This window comes from Ambystoma mexicanum, chromosome 5p, assembly GCF_040938575.1.
Source record: "Ambystoma mexicanum isolate Mex_15411 chromosome 5p, UKY_AmexF1_1, whole genome shotgun sequence".
Classification (NCBI taxonomy): domain Eukaryota; kingdom Metazoa; phylum Chordata; class Amphibia; order Caudata; family Ambystomatidae; genus Ambystoma; species Ambystoma mexicanum.
In genome coordinates, this window is record NC_090930.1 from 203,330,282 (window position 1) to 203,354,821 (window position 24,540).

A 24,540-nucleotide genomic window follows, 5' to 3' on the forward strand; every position below is an offset into this window, starting at 1 on the left:
ACAAGTGTTATATGCGTGTAAACTAAATGGCAGAATACAAAAGTGAGTGACAGAGTGGCAGTATCCGTAATAAAGCGTCAAGTCTCTCATATGTTTTGTGTTGAGAGCCACAATTTGGTGTTGCTTTTAAAGGAATGGTAGGACGGCTCAGCTCTGATAGCATTGGGAAGGGTATTCCAAAGCTTGGAGGCCAAGGCATGGAAGCTCACACCACCAGCGTTTTGTAGTTTGAATCTAGGAAGGGATAGGCTATGGGCTTGGGCAAATCTCATAGGCCGAGTGGAGGTGTGAGGTATGAGTCGGTTGGCTAGGTAAATAGGGGCCTGGTTAGTCAGGCACTTGTGAGTCAGGGCGAGTGTTTTCAAGGAGATTCTACGCTTAACAGGAAGCCACTGTAGATTACTTCTGTGATTGGAGATGTGATGGTTTCTAAGTATGTTTAATGCCGCTCTGATGGCATTGTTCCGAGTGACTTGCAGTTTGTTAATGTTAGATTGACTCATCCCTAGATAAAGGGCGCTACAGTAGTCTATCTTGGACATGACAAGTGTTCTAGCCAGGATGATGCAATTGGGAGTAGTCAAGAATGGTTTACATGCAGTAATAGGTTTGCATGTATAAGCAGAAGCTGAGCTGACAGCATTCCTTTGTCTGCACAGTGATAGTGTGGAGTCAAGGTAGATTCCTAGGGTTTTGTTATCCTTAGGAACCTTAATAACATTGCCATCAATAATGAACGACTTGAAGGATGGATCATGGATCTTTATCCAGAACAGAACTGCGAGACTTGTCCTCGGCCTTAAGCCCAGGGTCCGTATCTCTCCAGGACTGAAATCTCTTCACTGGCTCCCAGTGGCTGCGAGGATTAAGTTCAAAACCCTCTGCATTGTCCACAAGGCCTTCTGGGGCCTGGGGCCACAATACCTTCAACTCTCTCTTCCTAAATATCTGCCTTCACGAGCCCTTCGCTCATCCGTCTCCAACTCTCTCATGGTCAGCCGCTTCTCGAAGCAACGAGCTGGGGGCAGATCTCTCTCCGCAGCAGGGGCCTCCCTCTGGAACAGCCTTCCTGCCTCCCTGAAACTTGAGGAGAACCATCTCCGGTTCCGGAAGCACCTCAAAACCTTCCTCTTCGCTTCTGCCTTCTCTCTCCCTCTCCCCTGCTAAACCTGCTTAACTCCCCTTCGAAGTCTGCACTTAACCTGCATCTGGGCCACTCTGTGACCTCGGCCCAGGGCCCAGCCACTCTCCACTTGCACTGCCTCCCTGGCTCCGCCTGCACTGCGGGACTGTCACTGCATCCCTACAGCCGCCTTCCCAGCACTTGCTCTGCACTTACCTCGCACTTGCCACCAGCTGGCCCTTTTATTTATTATTTATTATTATTTTATTACGCTACTTACCCTGTATTGCACTTCCCCCCCACCTCCTCCCCCTGCACTTCTCCTTTTCCCATTACCTCTGCACTTGCGCGATCTGAATGACACCTGGCCTAGTAGGATCGTTTGTGTGTCTTCCCCTTGTTTCCCCCCCTCCCTGCCTCGTCGCGCCTTGAAACACTCGTGTATAGGCGCGTTACAAATACCATATCATATCATATCATATCATCAAGTTTATTAAGACGTTTATGGGAACCCAAAATTAGGAGTTCCGTCTTGTCGTCATTGAGGCAGAGCTCATATTGCGCCATCCATGCCTGAATAACCATGTAGACGTTGTTCAAGGATTTGGTGTCCACTGCATAATCACCCGTGATGGGGATGAGTATCTGGGTGTCATCGGCATAGTTAGTGTACGAGACAGCCAGATAGTCAAGAACATCGAACAGTGGTTTGGTGAACACATTTTAAAGTGTTGGTGACACGCATGAACCTTGAGGAACACCACAGGGAATGGGAGAAGAGTGTGCAGATGCTGACGGGGAGAAAACCTGCATGGATCTGTTGCTTAAGAAGGATCTGATCCAGGTGGTGGCAGAGTCGGAAAAGTGGGCGGCTGAAATAAGGTGCTGGGAAAGGATTTGGTGATTAACCAAATCAAAAGCAGCCGAGAGATCTAGTAATAGCAAGGCTGATTTCCCATTGTCATTCAGTACCTCAATCTGTGTTTTTAGGTCATTGAGGGCGGTTTCCATCCCATGCCTGGGCCGGAAACCGGTTTGGCTTGAACCAAGGAGATTGTTAACTTCAAGTTATTTCTAGATCTGAAGGTAAGAGGCTCGGTCTAACATTTTGAGCATGAATGGGACAGTGGTGAAGGGCCTATAGTTGGCTGGTAGGCTGGGATCCAGGGAAGGTTTTTAAAGCAGGGGGATGACCCAGGCGTCCTTTAAATTGTCCGGGACTATACCTGTGTTGAAGGATGAATTTATAAAGGCAGTAATGAATGGGGCCTTGAAAGTTGGAAGGTTTAATTGTATTAAAGATGCATTCAACTTCAGCAATAGTGAGTGGGGAGAAGCTGAAATGTTTAATGTTAGGAATGGCCTGGGTGGTTGCACTCGAGGGAGTATTTCCTAACTTGTCCTTCTGTAGACAGTTTTGCTTATCTTTGATTTTAGTTTGGAGGGTGGCAATTTTGGCCAGGAGTGCTTTCTGTATGTTCGAGCACCATTTACTGTCTTTAGTACAAGAATCAGGGGTAGTAGCAGATGATTCAAATTCCTTCAGAATCTTAAACAATTCTTTAGTGTTAGACTCCGCTTGCCTAATAAGTTTGTTGAAGATATCTTTTTTGGCCTTGAGGATGGCCTCTTTGTAGTTGATGGATGCTAGGATGAGGCAGTCCTTGTGGACGGTCATGTCTTGCCATGTTAGTTAAGTGAGGTTTTCGATCAGTATTTTAGAAGTACCAAATGTTTCGGCATATGTTCATGTTTACTCATGCCGCTTTTTCCCATACCTGCAGTCCAGATTGTCCTAGGTCTCCCTTGCTTCCGGGAAAACCATTTTGCCCAGGCAGGCCGGGGTTTCCTTTTTCTCCTTTATAACCTCCATTGCCAGCAGGACCACGGGGACCTTCAGGACCTTGAGCACCTTGATATAAGTACATTGAGTGTTAATTAATAGCGTAGCATGTCAAGAAGAAACAAGCCGCCAATGGTGGATTTAACAAAAGTTAGCAGATGAGACGCATTCTTTCTTTTGCCCAAATAGTTTAATACATTTCCTTAGAATTTGCTTCAATTTCCTTGTGTTGAATAGGCCGTTTTTTATACAATAAAAATAACTTGTAATGTACTACTCGAGAGTCACAAATGTTGCATTTTTTTTAAAGTGTATAACCACAATAATTTTGTCATTTGTTAGAGAGCCACAAGTGTTGACCTTTTTTTTTAAAATGTATAACCACAAATCAACACCATGGAAATTCTATTTATCTACATATTGATACTAAATAAGTTAAAGGTAAAAATTAAGTTCCTAAAAGGGTGTCTTCACTGAGCGCACTTTTCAATATCACTTCATTAAGCATACCATATACTTCAATGGTTCCTATGGTGTAATGTAAAGTTATAGGTACACCCTTACAGGGCAAAATGGTGGTGGAAGCCATGAGGTGATGCCTGTACATAAATGCCCTAGTTTTCAAACCAACATGTTCACTAGATTGGAACATAATGTTGATAAAGTTATTTGGATACATGTACCATGGGAAAGCTGACAGTTAATGGGCCGGACAGATGTCCACTGGAGAAAATCAAGAGATGGTTGTGAGGGTCTTAAATGTGCACCTGCATCAAAGATCTGCAATTGAGCAAATCAGGAGAGGGCCCAACGCAGTTCAGATGGCTTTGTGCAAACCTCTCTTAATTGCATTTGCATGCAAGCATCTCAAATGCTTCAGGCATCTCCAGATGTTCTCCCGTTTTAGGTTTTGGGATTGAAGTACAAGGTTGCAGGAGCGAATCTGGAATTTGATTATGATAGGTTATTTATAACGCGCTTAACATCCGGAGGTTTCTAAGCGCGGACACAGGGATCGAACCTGTGTTGCTCCATCGTCTTGCTTCCAAGGCGAGTGCATTGCCCCTGAGCTATCCTCCCGATTCGCTCACAGGTAGCTCCTGGTTTACTTCAGTTAAAATCTTTATCATCCAGTTGAAGCCATATTCCTACACAATTGCCCATTTCAAACTGCTAAGTATTTATTTTATATTTTCAAGTCATCACCCCTTGTTCCATAATTCTATATTTTCACCATGAGCTGTTTGGCATAATAGACGAAAATACAGTTTTGTCTAGGTGAAAAGTCTCAAGTTTTGCTTTCATTTAAGTATTGCACCTACATTTAGAGTAGGAACATTAACCAATACCCTTCCTGGTTTCTCTTAACCTGGGATAATCTAAATTTCTTTATGAATTTCCCAAATTTGTCATTTTGTTCAAATTTTATACAAGTGCTTTGCAGATACATATATCCAATAAATTAAAAGTTAATTTTAAACAATTGTAATTCATTCCCGCTTTGCCAGGATCAGACCTTTATACGCAACCTCCAACCACAGCGATAGCGGTGCTCAGGTAATCGGTAAATCATTGAATGTCTTCTGATGTACCCATCCACTTTCTCAGATGGTAGGACATTTTAAAACAGAAGAAACGGAAATCGAAATTTGATCAGCAGAAAGCAACAATATCCTAAGGGCTGTGGAATTTATTTTGATGTGGTCTTGGCAGTGGTACAGACTAAACTGCTGTACCTATTGGGGACATTTACTCAGTTTGATCAGTAATGCTTGCACCATTTAGAAAGAGAACATGACTCGTATTATTATTCTGTCAATAGGTATGAAAAACAGATAGCACTTCACCCTTTACAACAGTATCATGAAAAGAATTCTTGATTTTAAAAATAAAGTAAGCATTTTTTAAATCACATAAGTGTGGAGGGCATTAAGAGTTTAACATACCTCTGTAGTAACCGTTGGAGACATGGCCATACAATGTTTGCACAAATGAAGACATATTTGAGTTACTTTTAACATTGTGCTGTTTACCATGCATTTTCCAAGTGATAGACATTTTTAAGGATTAAAAAGTATCCACATAAAAGAAGTCCACATCCCATTGAACCCTCGAACCAGAACTAGGGGTGCAGAAAACATGCGAGACATGAACGTACGCGGTTTACATGCCAACGTCTAAACATGTGACAGTGATTTTACTACTGTACCGGGTGCTTAAGACATGCTTTAGGTGTGAACACTTTATAATCACAAAATCCAGTGACTTTCTGAATGAATCACATGCAGTGGGAAAATAGAACTTGACCAAGAGAAGATTCTAACCTGGAGGACCTGGTGGGAGGAGGAGGGTTCACCAGTGCCCAATCAATGTTGTGAGAAGCGTCACACCACGCAGTACAAAATAAGATCACTGGTTAGTTACCGATAGTTATCATTTCATACCAAAGCTGCTATAAGTTACATTTACGCCACGTATGCAATAAAATAAAAAAAAGCATACATGAAAACGCAAATGTATGTAATGCTGAACACAACTCTGGAAGACACCATTTTACTCCAAATGAAAGTGCCTGATTACGTTTGTTTGCACAGAAACCATTCACTGACCAATTTTCTGGAGTTTTTCTTTTAAATGAATGATTGATTACCAGTGAAGCCAAAATGTGCATTTGCACATTGTAATAACAATGACTGCACTTACATAGCATACTATAAACTGAACAGGTGCCTTTGGAGGAGTAGGGTCGAGGAGAACAAGGAGAAGGAAACAGAGTAAATGAATATGGAAAAGCAGAAGGAGCAGGAGCAGAAGGAAAAAGAGAAGAAGGAAGAGGAGGAGGAGAAGGGGATACAGAGCTAGAGGGAGAGAATGATAGGAGAAGCAGGAAAAGGAGAAGGAGAGAAGGGGAGGAGAAGCAGGGAAGAAAGAAGGAAGGGAGGAGAAGGGGATAGAGGGAGAGAATGAGGAGGTGCAGGAAAGGGAGAATGAGAAAAAGGGTGAGGAGAAGGACAAGCAGGGAAGAAAGAAGGAGGGGAGGAGAAGAGGATAGGGAGTTAGATGGAGAGGGTGATAGGAGAAGCAGGAGAAGGAGAAAAGGGAGGGGAGAAGCAGGGAAGAAAGATGGAGGGCAGGAGAAGGGGGTAGAGATAGAGGGAGAGAATGAGGAGCAGCAGGAATAGGAGAAAAAGGGTGAGGAGAAGGAGAAGCAGGGAATAAAGAAGGAGGAGAGAAGGGGATGGGGAGTTAGATGGAGAGAATGAGAAGGAGGAGCTGGAAAAGGAGGAGGAGAAGAAAAAGTACTTATTTAGCACATGACAAAGTAAAAAGGTGCCTTTGAACTAATGAGAATGACTACACTTATATAGTGAAACGATGCTTTCACAATAATAATAATTACACCTATTTAGCACAGTGTGAACTGATAATGTGTACTTGCACTAATAAAAACAACAATAATAATAATAACTACTTTTATATAGCACACCTTAAAGTGAAAAGATGCATTGGTACTAACAAGGACTACACTTATTAAGCACACTATAAAGGAAAGTGTGCCATTCCACTTGTTTACACATGAGCAGCACACACGTCTAAAACCTCAAGAGGGGTAGCGGGTGGGGGAAGGGCCTCTGGACAACTAATCTAGAAGAGTCAGGCCCTAAGTCAATACATATTCTCTTCATTTCAAAGGTGCATCCTACATGATGGCCTTTACCAGGTATATGAATATTCATAGATGTGCTGAAAGTTCAGTAAAAAGGAGAACACCAGTTGCTATGTATGGAAATGCAAGCGACCAGAAAATAGCCAAGAGCTTCGTTGGCATTCGTGCAGACAGGCACGTGTGGCGGGAAACTCAAGGCTGTGCTAAAGAGTCATTCATTCATAAAAAATGATGTGCACATTAAATCGTTGCTAAGAGATATTACATCGCCCAGCTCTCCTCAGTGTCAGGGTCAGTGAAAGGGTTCAGTTGCTCAAAAATTATCAACCAATATAAATAGCCATTCGCCTTGACCCTTCCAATCAGGCTTATCCAACTCCAGGCGGAGAGGGCCAGAGCCATGTTGGGCTTTCCAGGATACCCCTCATTCATATTCATAAAAAGAATGTGCACAGAATGCTTCTGAATGTATGCACATTTTTCCTCATGAATATTAATGAGTGATATCCTGCAATCCCATTAGGATCCTGGCCCTTGAAGCCAGGAGTTGGACAACCTAACTGGTTTGTTGTATTAGTCCAAGCTTTGCTCATTATTGATACAGGTCGACGAAAACAAAAGACAGACCAAATCTATGCCATCGATTTCAATATTCTGAAAAACCGATTACAATGAATGCACTCAGACACAAGCTACGTTTCATAAGTGTGCCCAGTTCAACCATGGACTGTTTCAATATGAAGTCTTTTTAAGGAACACGTGTGTACTAAACTTGTTGATAGTTCAAGCACCCGAAATAAGCAAGCGCTATATTCTAGTTATGTTGTTCAAATCACGCAACATATATGAGCTCGCCTCTGCGACGCAATATTTGTGACAATATAGAACGGTCGTTTGACCGACTTAGTGCCACATCCACTGCATGGACACTTTTACTGTACACCACGCTTCATGCCACATCCACTGCATGGGCACCTTTACTATACACCACGCTTCATGCCACATTCACTGCATGCACACTTTTACTGTACGCCACCCTTCATTCCACATCCACTGCATGGACACTTTTACTATACACCACGCTTCATGCTACGTCCACTGCATGGACACTTACTGTACACCAACCTTCATGCCAGATCCACTGCATGAACACTGTTACTGTACACCACCCTTCATGCCAGATCCACTGCATGAACACTGTTACTGTACACCACCCTTCATGCCACATCCGCTGCATGGACACTTTTACTGTACACCACGCTTCATGCCACATCCACTGCATGGGCACCTTTACTATACACCACGCTTCATGCCACATTCACTGCATGCACACTTTTACTGTACGCCACCCTTCATTCCACATCCACTGCATGGACACTTTTACTATACACCACGCTTCATGCTACGTCCACTGCATGGACACTTACTGTACACCAACCTTCATGCCAGATCCACTGCATGAACACTGTTACTGTACACCACCCTTCATGCCAGATCCACTGCATGAACACTGTTACTGTACACCACCCTTCATGCCAGATTCACTGCATGCACACTGTTACTGTACACCACCCTTCATGCCAGATCCACTGCATGAACACTGTTACTGTACACCACCCTTCATGCCAGATTCACTGCATGCACACTTTTACTGTACGCCACCCTTCATTCCACATCCACTGCATGGACACTTTTACTATACACCACGCTTCATGCTACGTCCACTGCATGGACACTTACTGTACACCAACCTTCATGCCAGACCCACTGCATGAACACTGTTACTGTACACCACCCTTCATGCCAGATCCACTGCATGAACACTGTTACTGTACACCACCCTTCATGCCTGATCCACTGCATGAACACTGTTACTGTACACCACCCTTCATGCCAGATTCACTGCATGAACACTGTTACTGTACACCACCCTTCATGCCAGATCCACTGCATGAACACTGTTACTGTACACCACCCTTCATGCCAGATCCACTGCATGAACACTGTTACTGTACACCAACCTTCATGCCAGATCCACTGCATGAACACTGTTACTGTACACCACCCTTCATGCCAGATCCACTGCATGAACACTTTTACTGTACACCACGCTTCATGCCACGTCCACTGCATGGGCACCTTTACTATACACCACGCTTCATGCCACATTCACTGCATGCATACTTTTACTGTACGCCACCCTTCATGCCACATCCACTGCATGGACACTTACTGTACACCATGCTTCATGCCACATCCGCTGCATGGACACTTACTGTACACCATGCTTCATGCCACATCCACTGCATGGACACTTTTACTGTACACCACGCTTCATGCCACATCCGCTGCATGGACACGTACTGTACACCACGCTTTTCCAGGGTAGAGCACTACATATTTCCAGGAAGGAAATCCATATTTGTACTAAATTCTACTCTTCAGATATATTCCCAGTAGTATCTTTAATGTATAAACGATACGATATGGCAGTACTGTGTCCAGGCAGCATTTTAAGTTTGCCTTCTTTGAAAATGTAGCCTTCAGCTCATTGCTCAACTGAACGTTAGCATTTATTGGGTACTTTTAATGCCCAATATTTCTGCTTGCTCTATCAAGATCATTGTTTTTGATTATGCACGTTAAAAGTTGCTTTTTTGAAAAACAGCTCAAAATCTAGAAGCATGGTGTCTGGCCATCAGGTATTTTAAACAGATGAAGTATTCTCCTCAGCATTTTTGCTTAAAAAGACACCTTAGTATAGCAGCAAACTACAATTTAAAAAAGCTGCAAGACGGTCACAGTGATGCAAGGATCGTGAAATAATGGAGCACTGCATGAACCGTATGATGTTTCTGCCTTGACAATAGCATTTCTGCACAGTGTCAGTAAGGTCACGCGAGATAGAGTTGGGGCACTACAGTTCTTTGGGTATTGCAAGTGAGTTTTATTTCCAAAACTCTGTAGGAAAGCCCCCCAGATGCTCCCGCCAGAATAAATACAACCCACTAGGGAAAAAGGGCCAATACACTTCTTGCCAGGATAACAAGTTTTATTTCCATACAAAAGGAAAAAGCGCCAACAAAGAATTCTGCATCCGTGGATCGTTCTGGCGAAATCATGTGCCCTAGACCTATGAAATATTATGATGGTATAGGAGACTGTTAGGGCACCCTCCTCCCCCCTGGTTTCTCACATTACCGATAATGGCCTTTGCCTTATTCTAAAGCGCCTTGGGGTGTGGGAAGATTGCATCCCCTTCCCAACAACACACAGGCACACACACATTTTCCGAAAATGGATTATTTAATTTTTGGTTTTGGCTATCTGCTGGTGCTGGAGCTATATGATAAAACTATTGCATTGGAGTATTGCTTAGGAGGATATGGCTGGGAACTTCGGCTAGCTCCTACAGCTGTTGGACACTCCTGCATTCCTGTTTCTTTCACTTGGAGGTGGCAGGTCCGTTGACTTGCTGAAGGAGTCTCCCAGGCGATTCTTGAAGTTTTTATCATTTTTAAAGGCCTCACTTGGCAATACTTGCTAAGTGCAGCGGCATGTGCATAAAGCCTGGCTTGGGTTTTTTGCTACGAAGAGCAGTCCAGATTTCTAGAAGACTCATGGGGACTCCCCACCTGGGCCGAGCCCTCCACTCTTTAACCCTTTTCTGGGCCGTTTACCACCAGATAACACTGTTGACCACCAGAATCCTCCGATTGGCTGTGGGTCGTTGCTGTCAAGAAGTTGGAGGTTGCCACCAACCACTGTCCCTGTCCTGTGACCATGTACAGCTGTGCTGTTGCCCTCTTGTTTGTTTAGCTGCTGGACTGAAGGTAGCTATCCTGGGGAAAGTCTGTGGGCCTCCTTGCCATGGCTGCTGGGATCTTGTTGGCCCTGGGTGCAAGTCCTGGACATCTGAATCCTGAAAGCCGTGCCTGTTCAAAAGAGCACTTTACTCACAAGGTTGTTTCGGGTGGCTGGAGGCGTGTTTGCCAAAGCTACTAACATGGGTCCTTAACTTTGGGTCCTGGGGTTGCTGGTTATTTATTTATTTATTTATAGAGCGCTTGAGATGCACACCCTCAACGAGGTGAGTCTTTATCACATTTCCCAAAGACTTCTATTGGGTGTCCTCCTGTTCCGCTACCACTTCTTCTGGGGTCTCGGGTCCATCTTCCGACCTCTGGAGCACTTCCTTGGGGTCTCCACTGGCCTTCCGTGGGGTTTCTCATGGCAGGATCAGCACCTATTGAGTGCATCAGACTTGTCGCCATTAAAGGCAATTTTAACCTTTGCCATTCATTTCAATGAAACCCGGCCAACACAAGCATCCTGTCCTGACAATGAATCGAGAATGCTTGCCAGACGTGTGCAGAGAAGCCCATGCAACCTCATGGCAGATGTCCAGCACAGGGACACCTCAGCAGGACAGCGGTCGCTGCCAAGACCCTGGTCAATTGGGTCCCGAGTCCATCAGGGACACGTTTCCCAGCCATATAATAACACTCTGAAATACAGAGGAACATCCCCTTGCACATGTCCTGCTTAGTAACAGGCCTGCCTGCGCGGGCACCAGAATATATCACAAATAGCTTCCAGGTGCCCCCCGCCCGAGAGACATAATAGCGGGGAGCTCTTGTGGGGTTTTAGCAGTGAATACGCTTGTCAGGAAGGTGGATGGTGGATCTTCTGTGAGAGATGAATTTCCAACACAACCTTGGGAAGGAAAGTCAGTTTCATCCTCAGGGAAACGGTGCCCTTGGATAAAACAAGGTTGGCTGACAGAGCGTGAAGCTCACTCCCCCACCTGGTGAAGGTGAAAGCAACCTTGAAATGCACCTACCAGGTGAGCAGTCTCAAGGAACAGGAATGTGCAACCAATAAGGAAAGTAAGAAAACGGTACACATTGCATGCAGGAACGATAAACCGGCATGGAGAAACTTGTTGTAAAATCCAAAGAAACTGCAAAACTCTGGGAATAGTGAAGAAGTAGCCCTGCTCAGCATCCTCTGAAAGCATGACATAGTGGCCAGGTCTTGAAATTTCCGGGTTGCTGCTGTTCTGCCATAGACTTCAACGGTGCACTCTTTTTCCTATTGTCTTCTTCCTGACCTTACTTTTTGGAGGCAAGTAAAGCCATCAGCTTTACTTCTCTTGCAATTTGCAAATTTGTATGGGGAGTGTGGGGAGGATAGCTCAGGGGCAACGTGTTTGTCTTAGAAGCAAGACAACGCAGAGCAACATAGTTTAGAATCCCTTTCCCGTGCTTAGAGACTAGTCTCCGGTAGTATAGCGTGTTATAAATGATTAATTAATTAAATGAATCAGTCCCTAAGACTAGCAGTGCTTAGCAACCCTGTATCTCTTAGTGGAATTCTTGCATCTTCAAAGCTGCACACATCACCTTAAAGTGAAGTGTGGTTAGGATACTTCCTATCCTTGTAACCTTTTCTTTTGCAACTTTGTTGATGCAGTCACCTGAGGTTGGTCTTATGCCAGCTGATATTTTTCTACTGTTTTTTGTTACTTTTTACTTGTTCTGCACTTGTGCGTTTTACCACACGTTGCCATTTAGAGTACTATATACTCTAAAATGGCAGTGCCATGAGATTTTTGCTTGTCTGTTAGCCATTTTGTGCCTTGGACTTCTTCCTGCCCTCTCCAGTCTCGAATTGGCATATATGGAAAGCCCTTTCCCAGGCAACGGGGGCCTGGGTGTGGGTGTGTGTGTGTGTGTGTGTGCGCTCACGCGCACGCGTGTGGCCGGAAATGGAGGCTTGGTCTGTCTGGACCCAGTCCGCATCCAAGCCACAGTGTTGCTGGGAAGATGTGTTAGTCAGAGTCTGTACCCTAATTGGACACCTACATTCAGTTTGAATGGTGCAGATCCTTGCCATTGGTGGCCTTAGGGGTGACTCCAGTCCGAATCTTAGATAAAAGAGGGACACCTGCAGCCATTCAACAGATCCGCATTGGAGCCAAGACCCCTACGTAGAAGGACATCTCACTGATGACCTGGGGATGACCAAGGCAGCTGACCAGCATTGCCTCCAGCCAAGTCCCAGTGAAACCCTGCTCCTGGTCTCCAGAAGGCCCTCATCAGTGCTTTCGCCCCTGCTAGCTGTAACAGAAGTGTCTGACTTCCCTCTTAGGAGGTGACTGGCTGTAAAGTACATCTTGCACACACATCATCACAAAATAAAGGAAGGACTACGCAGCATATTGCTGCAAATATAAGGGATCATTTTTATAAGGGGTGGAGTGCAAAATAGTGCATGAGGGACAGCAGTAAGCTGTTCATGCCTTACTTTCCACTGCCCATGTAGTATTTGTTATGGGCTGCAAAGGGCAACACATCAAAGGTGAGATACAGCTTTCAGTGAGGATTTGACAAAAGGCTCACTATTAGCAACAATAGGCTCAGGACATTAGAACAACCAAAATTAAGAAATGAAAGATGGATTTCTAGAATCTGGACTTTTAGGCAGATTTTAGGAGGTCACCCTAGCTATAACGAACGGGGTAACTCTGGGAGGTTAGCCAAAACCCAATCAAGGTAAACGTGAAGAGCAGTCAAAGCTATGCCCAGGAGAGTGTGAGAGAGGTCAGGAGTCCAGAATGAGACCACACAGTGAAGCACACAATAGATACATTTAGACAGGAATGTATAAAAAAGAATTATTCTAGTCCTTAAACACACTAAAATATGTAATTAGCAGGTTCTACTAAAAATTAAACTAGCAGGTGATATTGTCGCAGAATACTGAATATGTTCTTAAAATGCATTCACATAACTTAAACCCCACAAGAGATAAATAAATGAATGCAGTAAAGATGGAACCAAGTCACACGTGATGTCCCTAACTTCAGCAGTCCAATCCCTAACCAGAAAGGGGCCTTGTGCCCAAAGGTCACAGGAACCACAATGCTTCCCCCAGAATGTATCTGTAGAAAAGGAGTACTACATTAACGCCAGCTGGTCACATCGGAGGTACGATTGCAAGTGGATTTATGTTATGTTATGTTATCTTACTTGGCATTTATATAGCGCTCTATATATCATTGGTATGACCTCAATGCGCTGTTAGGTTTAACGCCCTCAGGAACCGTAGTTCTGGTCAGTAGAGAGAGAGAAGGTGTGGTAGGGTCTGTGGGTGCACCAGATATGTGTGCAGCTGATGTAATTACAGATCAGTAAAGTTGCAAGGGCTGTTTTGCAAAGAAAGCCAAGACTGGTGTCCTGGAGACCAATGCTTAAAAGAAAGGCCTTTCAATGGGGAGAGCTGAAATGATATTTTATGGCTCGACAAGTGAAGAGGAAGTAACTGTGGCTCTGTGACTGCGCGAGTGCTTGGACAGTTACACAAGTTAACTTTTAACTCTCCAATGAGCTTCCTTTCAGTTTGCAGTATAACCAAAAGAATGCCTGTCAGCGACCGGCGGATTGGCAAAAGCCCACGCTTTCGGTGAATGGGAGATGAAGCGATCTGCAAAGTTGCTAAGACGGCTCAATACCCCTGTAAGGTGGAGGCGATGACAACATCGATGTGTCAAAGGCAGAAAATGCAGGTTTCCTGGAAATCAGGAGACTCCACAATCATCAACAATAAATGAAGAAAGCCACTCATCTTGCAATTACATGAAAATAGCCCACTCACTGGCAAACATCTCTAAACTGGCAGCTTCCAGGTGAAATAGAAGAACGCTGGATGCTTGAATTATTCATGAAGTGTTTCTACATTAATTCATCTGGTGCTCTAAGAGGCTATAATCACCGACCATAGGTTGCAGAATTACTTCCACGCCTGTGGCAGTGGGAAGGGAAGGCGCTGATGGATGGAAGCAGCGGAGGAATACACGTTCGTTTGGGTGAAACGCACGCACACTGAAAGGGACCGTATGCGAGACGGCCATTGCCAGCCTTGCACTCTGGAGGGAGGCCCGGAGTACATTTGATTTTCCCTGCGCAAGTGCGCCAGACTGCATTTTCATTCTTCCGTTCTGCATTACCCTCCACGGCCACTAGTTGGCAAGTTACCAACAGCTCACTGGAGCATTTGCCAGCACATTTACAAAATGCCTTTGCCCACAATATATGCCAGCATTCTGCCAGTGTAAGAAACATATTCATGTTGGCTGTGGCACTATATGCCAGTATCCCCACATAAGAATATACCCACTTGCTTTGCTCATAATCCCACTGAGGATAATGTAAGAAAACATGTCCTTTCTGACTGCCTATATATAGGCCATTATACCATCCCATTAAACCAGCAATGCCAGTAAGAATACTATGCCACTAAGAAAACATGTCGACACTGGCTGCACCAATGTAGGTCAGTATCCAGTAGTAAAACTGGGAATCTTTACGTTAGGGGCCCAGAGACCTCCACCCCCATCCCACCAGCCCATTCATCATGCATTAATTCATTAATTCACTCATTCCACTATATTCCCTAACACACGCTCACACCTGCACACAAACAAAACCACACATGTACACAGATGCATACACACACACACACACACATAAACAGAGACGTGCAAGCACTCATACATAAACATGTACTTCCAATTGAAGGTGTCAGCATCCTCACCTTGCCCTCAGCCGGAAACGGGCATGTAGAGCGGGCCGAACAGCCTTTCGTTTTGTTCATTAGGCTGCATTTTCAGGCTCCCACTGGGAAAATGAAGTGTGTGATGTCATGTCAGATGTAGGGCGTGATGTCATGTCTGATGTATGGCATGATGTCATGCAGGGGCGCCGAGCCCCCCCGGAAAAATCAAGTCGGGGCTGAGCCCCCCCCACCCCGGCCGGAGAGAAGTGATGCAGCATCGATGGCCCTTTCCATCGATACTGCATCACTTCTCTCCGGCGGGTAAAAGTGCGAACATGTCCGATTAAGCCCTACCCTCTGGGTCTCATATTGGTGTATGGTCCTGGAGGGGAGGGCTTAGGGCAGTTGTATTCAAACTGTGGGGCGCGCCCCTCTGGTGTGCCGCAGCCTCATGCCCAGGGGGGCGCGCATCCACAGTTTGAAAAGAAAAATAATAAATTACCAAAGGACCGGGATGTTGCTTCATCAACAAGCAGCAGTCCAATCCACGGCCCCTGCCACACATGCTAAGTGGGACAGGGGCCGGGCATTTCTGAGGTCTCAGGCCCCATTAACATCCTATTTATGAAGACACAAGAAGGTGCGTGCTTTTTATTTTCTTCATGAATAGGCTCCTAATGGAGCCTGAGGCCCCACAAAGGCCCGGCCTCTGTCGCACTATGGGTGGTGGCAGCAGGGTAGTTTCTAGCCCATTTGGTGCCCAGGGTGAAACACTAGGAATGCGCCCCCCCACCTCGCGCCCCACTCCCACCGCACCCCGTGCGCCACTCCCAAACTCAATATAACACTGCACAACATTGGGATACGGGGACCAGTGGGGGCACACATTGTGACACAGGGACCAGTGGGGGCACACATTGGGACACGGGGACCAGTGGGGGCACACATTGGGACACGGGGACCAGTGGGGGCACACATTGGGACACAGTGGGGGCACACATTGAGACACAGTGGGGGCACACATTGAGACACAGTGGGACATGGGAACCAGTGGGGGCACACATTGTGGCACGGGGACCAGTGGGGGCAAACATTGTGACACAGGAACCAGTGGGGGCACACATTGAGACACAGGGACCAGTGGGGGCACACATTGGGACACAGTGGTAGCACAGTGGGGGCACACAGTGGGAAAAGGTTGACCAGTGAAAACACCCACTGTCATACTTTCATGCTGACACAAACACACACTTAGTACACGCACACGAGAGCAATCATGCATAGTACGGCTCCGACATGGAAAACACAAACAAAGGGGTCAAGGACTTAGAAGAACAAAGCATAATAAAATAAACCTGGCACCTACCTTCTTTCTGATGAAGCGGTGCACCGTGCACACAAACAAGCCCGAGCTGCAAAGAAATGTTTCTGCCAGGAACGCTGCAAGGAAAGCAGTGAAGTCTTTGAATCACAGGGTCCAACACCGGGAAGCCAGGAACGCAGAAAGGACAGCAGCCGTCTGGAGCACAGGATACAGCCAGCAGCAAATGTGGGCAGCCATCATGAAAGGCACCTTTTTATGCCCCCAGCCCACCCCCACCCCACGTGGCGCGAAAGTCAAGGGAGGGGGTGGGCTGGGAGCCTGCTCTGACTTCCGTAATGTCACATAGTACTTCTGTACTACATGACATTACAGTCAGAAGAGGCAGCGCCAGCACCTGCTACGGCGCTGCCGAACTCTCTGCCCTCGGCAATCGCCACCACAAACCCAGACATGTGAACCCCTCCAGCCAGGGGCAGGGACCAGGCCAATTGAGCGCCGGGCAGCTGCCCGCCTCGCCCGGGCCAAGAAACAGGCCTGGGTGGCAGCAGTGAATGCCGTTTTTTATTTTGCACACTTTAATTCTCTCTTCATCCGTCTAGAGTAACCTCAAACAAGCATTGGCAATGCCAACCGATTGGGCTTTTGTGCAGGCAGGAGAAAGGCACTTGCCAGGCACAGCCATAGTGGTATTAACTGGCCATTGATTGTAGCAGGTGCAAAATGGTGCGAGTTCTAGGGCCCAGGGCCGGTGCAAGGAATTTTGTCACCCTAGGCAAACTGTCAGATTGCCGCACCCACTCCAGATTCTAACCGTTCTCAATCAACCGTCCTCCCACCAACCTCTGCTCCCCCACAGCCTTGTGTTCACGAGATGTGTATTACCCTGCAGGAGGGGGTAACTTCTAGGCCAGCATGCATAAAAAGAAATCAACAAACGAATGTGGGGCAGCTCCAAACAGCAGCTCCAGGTACCCTGACAGATTTGGCTCTATACCACGGATGCAGAGTCGATATCACCTTTGAAGGAGGCGGCAGTCCAGTTTGTCAGAGGGTTCGCCCGACAAATTCCATTTCCGCTCAGCTGACCTACACTTGCGTTTTAGGGCTGCCAGATCGGAGTCGTACCAAGAGTTGCACTTTTTGGGAGACTTCAGATGGACCCTCATGACATGACATGACATGACATTTTGTAAAACTCAGGCAATATTATGTTACCACAGGTTGACAGAGCCTTTGAGCCACATATGGAAGTACGGTGGTTTAGGTGGACCTGGAGTGCTCGCTCCTGGGAAGCAAGCAGTAGAGCCACCCACACTGAGTGAGGACTGCAGTCTGCAGGGGGGGCTTTAGGCTCCATGCTGGCCACTGCCCCCCACAGTAGTTCCGCTCTCAGCCCCTGATGCCCTGCGCCCCCAGCCATGGAGCCCTGGGGACGGGTGACAGCACTGAGCCTGGCACTGGGCCTCGTCTCGCTGGTGGCGGCGCTGCTCGTCACCGACACACTGCCATCTTCAGCAACCACACCCCAGACCCCCAACCCCAATCTTGCTGAGATATCTCGCAGGCACTGACTCTGGCTTTGTTGATTTGAATAGTCTGCTTGGGGCTTGATGTGGAACCCATTCTTGAGCCGCCCCATAGCCCTTCAATTCAGTTTTTCAGCATGTGTGTTCTGCAAGTAAGTAAGCACGTTTAACGTGGGTTTGCGCACTGGTACTTCTACTTACTTGGTTGGCAGTGTAGTCGGCACGGCACCTCGGTCCAGGGGTCCTCCTCACCTGTCCTGACTCCTGCATCGTGGTCGTCGCACTGCACTGCAGCATTCATACCATTGAGTTGCCGATCAGATTGGTCAAGGGGGCACATGTGGTGCTTGGTGGCGTGCTAATGCACATTGCACAGGTGCCAGCGCTGCCACCACGCCCATTCACCTATCGTGACCCTGACCCGGCCCCAAGTCCCAACCTTCACCGCGCCACCTGGTCTGCTGCTGCAGCCAGCCTTACTGCAGACAGTAACTAACAACAGGACTGGTGCTATCACCAGGCAAGGCAGTAGTGTGGGGGTGTTAAAAAAAGCATTTTGCAGCTCTAACATTTCCAACATATAGGCAAGCGCCTAACCTTGCCTAGTGATAGCACCGGCCCTGCCAGGGCCTCTAACAGCAGTCCCTGACAAATGATTGTATGCTTGTTTCTTGGAAGGTAAGACGTTATTAAGCATAAGTGGGGTGTACTTTTTTTACTGACTCTTTCATTTTTTGAATAAGGGGTGTTTCAAATGAATGTTGAAAACCAGGAAAGTGGGAGTTTTTAAAACATGGAGACAACCATGGCTACAACATTTAGACGCAAGTGCTTCCATCAGTCCCTAACATCACTTGGGTGCAGGGTGAGCCTGGGTAACTGCTTTTTAACATTGTACACTACATTAACAGAATTTCTGGTAAACTACAATGTTAAAAGCAGTTAACATTCTTCCCCCCAAGTCTGAAACCACACTTGATTGCATTATACTTGAGCGAGGATTGCATTATAGTTCAGCAGAACATCTGATGTGTCCACTGAAAGGTTTAAGATCAAGCTACATCCCTAACTCTATCTGGTTACCCAGAGGTAACATCTTAGCAAATGTCACTTGTGGCTGGCCAATCTACAGCAGCACTATTGTAAATTAGAATTGTTGATGTTTTACTGAACTATGGCACCACACACGTCTTGCTTGGTAGTTTTTAATCGGGAAACGTCTTTACTTCTCTTTTCCCTTGAATTGGGAACTTTTTTTTGGTGGTGGTACTCCACCTTGCAGCTGTACCTTCTGTTTACCAAGCATTTCATTCTCCCATCCTAGTTGTGTTGCTCTGCCTTTTGAGGGAGGGCTACTACAACCTGGACGATTGGAATGCAACTCGATGGCTTAAATCTCCTTCTTACTTGACTTTAGTATATGCAGTGCATGCTAGCCAATGTTTCCACTGTTCTGAGCTGCGCGCGCCCCCACCCCCTGCGCGCTGTTGCACCAGGTGGGCGACTACATACAAATTTGCGGTCATATAACTGCCAGTGATGTCACTTCCTATATTTGGGTCCCCCCCTGCCCCCCCCTCCGGAAATTCATAAGTCGGCTCCCCTGATGTCATGTCAGATGAAGGGCGTGATGTCATGTCAGCCTCCCTGAGGCATTTCGCAGCCCGTCCTTGAATCAGGGCATGGGCAAAAATACATTTGCATTATGTAGCAAGTAAAATACCAGTGGTGGGACACACACTGCAATATCAAATTAAATGCAACAGGCACAAGCCTATCTACTTTACTAAAGATCACCCTTTCTGTAATGCCATTACCTGAGAAAGCGGTACTCCTATCAACATTGGACTGTTTAAAGGATGAGTGGGTCCTGCCTGGATGTGAACCTGTGTCCTACATGTTACAGCCGTGTACGCAGAGGGGGCACTCATGCATGGGGGATTCCCCCAGCTGATTGACATATAATGGAAACGTGGCTAAAAACCACGCATTATCTCATCAAGTTGGTAACAGGCTGCATGTAGGTGTCAGGATGTAGGCGCCCTCCGCACATGCTTACCATCTAGATGTCTGCTCACATGCGCACGTTCTTCATGTCTGTACATCTATGAACGGGGGGGGGTGTTCAGTGGCACAGCAGAGGAAGAGAGGATGGGAGGTGGTGATGAAGGGCAGGTGGGAGAGGCTGTGATAGAGAGAGATAGAGAGAGAGGGGGCGAGGGGTAATGAGAAAGGGCCGTAGGGCGAGAGAAAGCAAGAGGAAGATAGGAGGACAGGGGGGGGGCAGAGGGAGGAAGCAAAGATGGAGAGAGAGAGAGAGAGAGATGGGGGCATGGATTAGGACGAGAGAGAGCATGGGAGGCAGATGGCAGAAGAGAGGGGCCAGGAAAGAGAACAGTTGGGAGAGTGCAGGTAGGCGAGAGAGCAGGAGGGCAGAAGGGATAGTGGGAGAGAGGGCAGGAGAGTGAGACATATGGCTGGAGAGAGAGGGGCTAGGTGAGAGTGCAAGCACGGGAGATAGACAGAGCAAGCAGGAGATGGAGCAGGGATAGCAAAGCGAAAGGGCTGGGGATAGAGTGGTGGGAGGGTGAGAGCGCGTGGGTGTGAGACATTGCAGGGGTGAGAGAGTGGGGAAGAGAGGCAGAGTGTGTGCAAACATGAGAGAGTGGGAGATTGTGGTTAATGAAGAGAGGGGGAGTGTGGGAGAAACTGCAAGAGAGGGAGAGTAAAAGCGGGAGAGGGTGAGAGAGAGTGGGAGAGGGGGCGGGAGGAGAGACAGAAGGGAGAGAAATCCCATGGGGTAAGCTGAAATGCATTTGGAGAAATCGTGACAGGAAAAGGGGCTCCAGAAGAAGAGTGACTACCCACAGAGTCGTGACCGTTCTAAGAGTCATGATAGTGGAATTCGGAAAATAAGAGATTGGGTGATGCCTAACATGATTCAGTTAAGGTGTACCCACCACCTGGAGAAAGGACTCTGCTCCTGGGAAACCGAGATGCAGTTTCAAAAGGTGTAATCCCTCTTGTGATGCTTAAATGCCCTGGTAACCTAGGCAACACAACAGCACATTGCCTAGGCAACAAGGGACTTACTGTTAAGGGAAAAAAAGCACTGGCGTGTAACACGGAGACACGCCACGTCCCACTATGAATATATTCGCCTCTAATCTCATTGCATATCTTATAGGTGGCGATCATCCTACGCGCGACCAAAAAGTCTACAGATAGGTGCATTGTACATTATCTCATCCTTGGAAGGTGCGTCATCCACCACTGTGAGATCAGAGGGCGGGACCGGGATGCTCTCACATGTAGGATGATGTGCTACTAGTTCTTCTGCCAAGTGATCATTGCATTAGCATGGCCTTAGACTGACATGGCAACACACACGCGTATTTTAAATTTAAATGCATAACCTGTTGTGAGGTAGAATTTCCATCTTGTGTGTAATTCTCCCCACTTAGTGAGTTCACCAGTACTGTTTGTTGGACTACTGGATTTTGCCTGACTCTACTGAGTGGGTGGGATCACTTTTTTTTCCTCACTCATTCTCCTTCTGTAACTCTGAGAACACTTTTTTCATTATTTTTGAGGAAGTCTCTTGCCTCCATCTTTTTGTGGCATCTGTATTGTCGTATTGCAGCACACAGCACCTTCTGTGTGGTGTTGCTGGAAGCTCCTTGAGCTTCCCTCTTTAGTTTTCTTTATTTTCCTGTGCTAACGTGCTCTTACCAGAACAGGGGGGTATTTTTTTATCGTACCTATGTTTTTCTTTTGTGAGCTGTCCCCCCCCACCATGTGGAGCGCTGAGGGGACACATAGTATCCTGATCTGTCTTTTGTCTTTGGCAGGTTTGCATGGAAAAGCCCGCCTGAGGCGCCAATGTGTCTGGGGAGACAGGAAGCTGGGAGGACACCGAATCTCCTCAGGCCTTTGTCCTCCAGTAGGTTCGCTTGGAACCATGACTGGGAGCATGGCTGTCCCCTTGGGACACCCACACTTCGAAAGAAGCATGCATACTGATTGGCTGGGTTCCTGTATACAAGGTGAGGGTCTTGATGCAGAAGTCAGAGTCGACCACTGGAAGATCCTTTCCAAAGAGGTAGAAGGAAGGACGCCTGCGGCCACCTCCAGCGACCACCAGAACCAACTGAATGTCTGCTCCAGCTCTCTCTTGTGTGTGACAGGAAACATTCAGACCAGACGACTTCCTCCCTTGGACTGGTGGGCATAACCTCCAGACCAGCTACAGTTTGAGACATCCCACGATGAGCTGCAACCTTCCGGGCATAAAATCTTTGAATACACTGTGACCTCTGGCCCTGCTGGGATGCATCATCTCGTCAAGTGCGTATCTGGCTGCAAACCTGTGGGCATCTGTCTGAGACTACAGAGACGCCTTCCCGAAGTACTGTCAGCTAAATCGTGGACCGAGTGAAGGAAGAAAGTCTGCCGGGTGAAAACGGTCGCTGCTACGAAGCTTGTGTCGAGCCTCCACAACCTGGTGCCATGAAGATCCTCTGGGCATCCCTGTGACTGAGTCTGACCATCTGCTCTCACCAAAAATTCTTCCTCCCAGCCACCAAGGCCAGAGACCCGAACCGGAGCTGCTGTCACTGCCAGTGACATTGTTGCTCTTCACCGAAAAATGTACCATCTCCCTCTCAGGTGCTTCCCTGAGTCGTCGTCGTTTGCCCCTTCTGGGGATCTGCAAAGGAGCAGCACTTTACCGGGATGGTTGCAGAAGATCATTTTAGTTGGCTGTTTCCGGGTCTTCAGCAAGATTCTCCTCTTTGTTGAGGTCTTGCCTATAATGACCAACTGCTGAAAGGATGAAAATGTTCTCCTGTTATCCAGGATTTGAACTGGAGTCGCCGCCAAGCCCACCAACGGTAAGGATCTGCACCATGTATCTGATCTGCACCAATCGTAGAGCACCCCCGGCAACCATATCTGCCCAGCAACAGACACATTGGCTTTGATGTGGCCTGGGAAGAGACCGTTATAGCCCCCACAAACACACTGCCGCTTCACCTTGGAAAGCCTGTAAAGGGCTTACCATACATGGCACACCCGGCCCTCATGGCAGGAGTATATGGTACTCTTAACAGCATTATGATATAAAAGTGCATTTCAGAATATAGAAAACTTGGTAGAAATATATCGGTTGCCACCAGCCCATGGACATATTATACAAGTAACCACAAATGTACCCCACAAGTATCCCCACCGCACCTCACTGTAAGGTGACGTGTGCAGTGTAAAACAAACAAGGAATGCAACAATGGAGAACAGAGCCATAGGGACTGATTAGTGCCCCCCAAAATAGATGAGCACAGCAAGGTTCGCCAAGTCAAAAGACCTTACTTGCCTCCAAAAAGTAATGACAGATTCAAATAACAGCAGAATGTAAGGGGGATCGGGGGGGGGGGGTGCTGGGCTCTATGGAAGGAAAGCAGCCAAAAGAAAGTCTTTCCTAACAGTGTCCCTTATGTTTTTCCTGGCTCTCACAGTGGTAGCTAGCAGGGCAGGTAAGGCTTCACTCTCCATAGTGGAGGGGGTTGAAAGTAAAGCACAGCTTACAGACAGACAGACGGGGACACACACACCAACACGCAGTAAAGAAAGTTCCACATATACTCAGGAAATATATACAAAAGATGAGAGAGGGGTCTACAAAAGTTAGTAAAATAGGAATTAATGTCTTAACAACCAGCCGGAGGGAAACATATAGTCATTTCTCACCAGTGGTACAGTGTAGGGCATTCACCCCTGCATCGTATGGGTGGCTTCGCCTGGCTCCGCTGAAACAAGTGCCCATGTTTTGCAATACTTGAAAAGGGTTCCGGTCTCATACTGACAATCTAGTCGATTGCTTTTATTCTAAGACAATGCTGACTTTTGCATCATAGGCCTCAACCTGAATAAAATGGATCCAGAACAAGCAACATGGAAATGACCAAAGCCAAGGCAGATGGAGTTTTGATTAGGTTCCTTGGGCTGGAATTTCCTGACTCTCAGTGCAGTTGTGTAGTAGGAGTCTGCTCCCAGGCTAAGGAACAGAGCTGCATCACAAAATATCTTGTGTTGTGCATTATACGGTGAAAAAAGGATTAATAGGATCAGCTTCTGCCATCCCGCAATGAGGAGACAAGTGGGACACAGTATGTCTAGGGATTTAGCATATGAACACCAATTAAATCAGTCATGGATTTTCATAATGAAAGAGTTATCTGCACAATACATCTGGGTTTTCAAACCAGGTAGCCATAGCACGACAAGGTAGGGCAGCGATTTGAAAGCCTACGAGAATCTACAGCCAATGGTCTGACAAACTATTTCCGGCACCACTAACTTGTTGGGGAAGAACAAGTGAAGCAAACAGCACAGAGCAGGCCATGGTCCAACTCCAGCAGAAAACACACAACCGGCAGAGCCACCGACATGAAAGAGCAATGTATGTGCGGGCGAGAGGGCGGGCTATTATCTTGTGACCCC

At 46.9% G+C, this 24,540-nt stretch overlaps 1 protein-coding gene across 1 annotated transcript in view; it reads right to left on the bottom strand.

Moving 5' to 3' along the window:
- Positions 1-24,540, bottom strand: part of COL4A5 (collagen type IV alpha 5 chain) — a 568,084-nt gene that overhangs the window by 86,357 nt on the left and 457,187 nt on the right. The window contains exon 42 of the mRNA XM_069612627.1: positions 2,902-3,035. Coding sequence (XP_069468728.1) covers positions 2,902-3,035 — 134 coding nt within the window. The remainder of the gene's footprint in view (positions 1-2,901; positions 3,036-24,540) is intronic.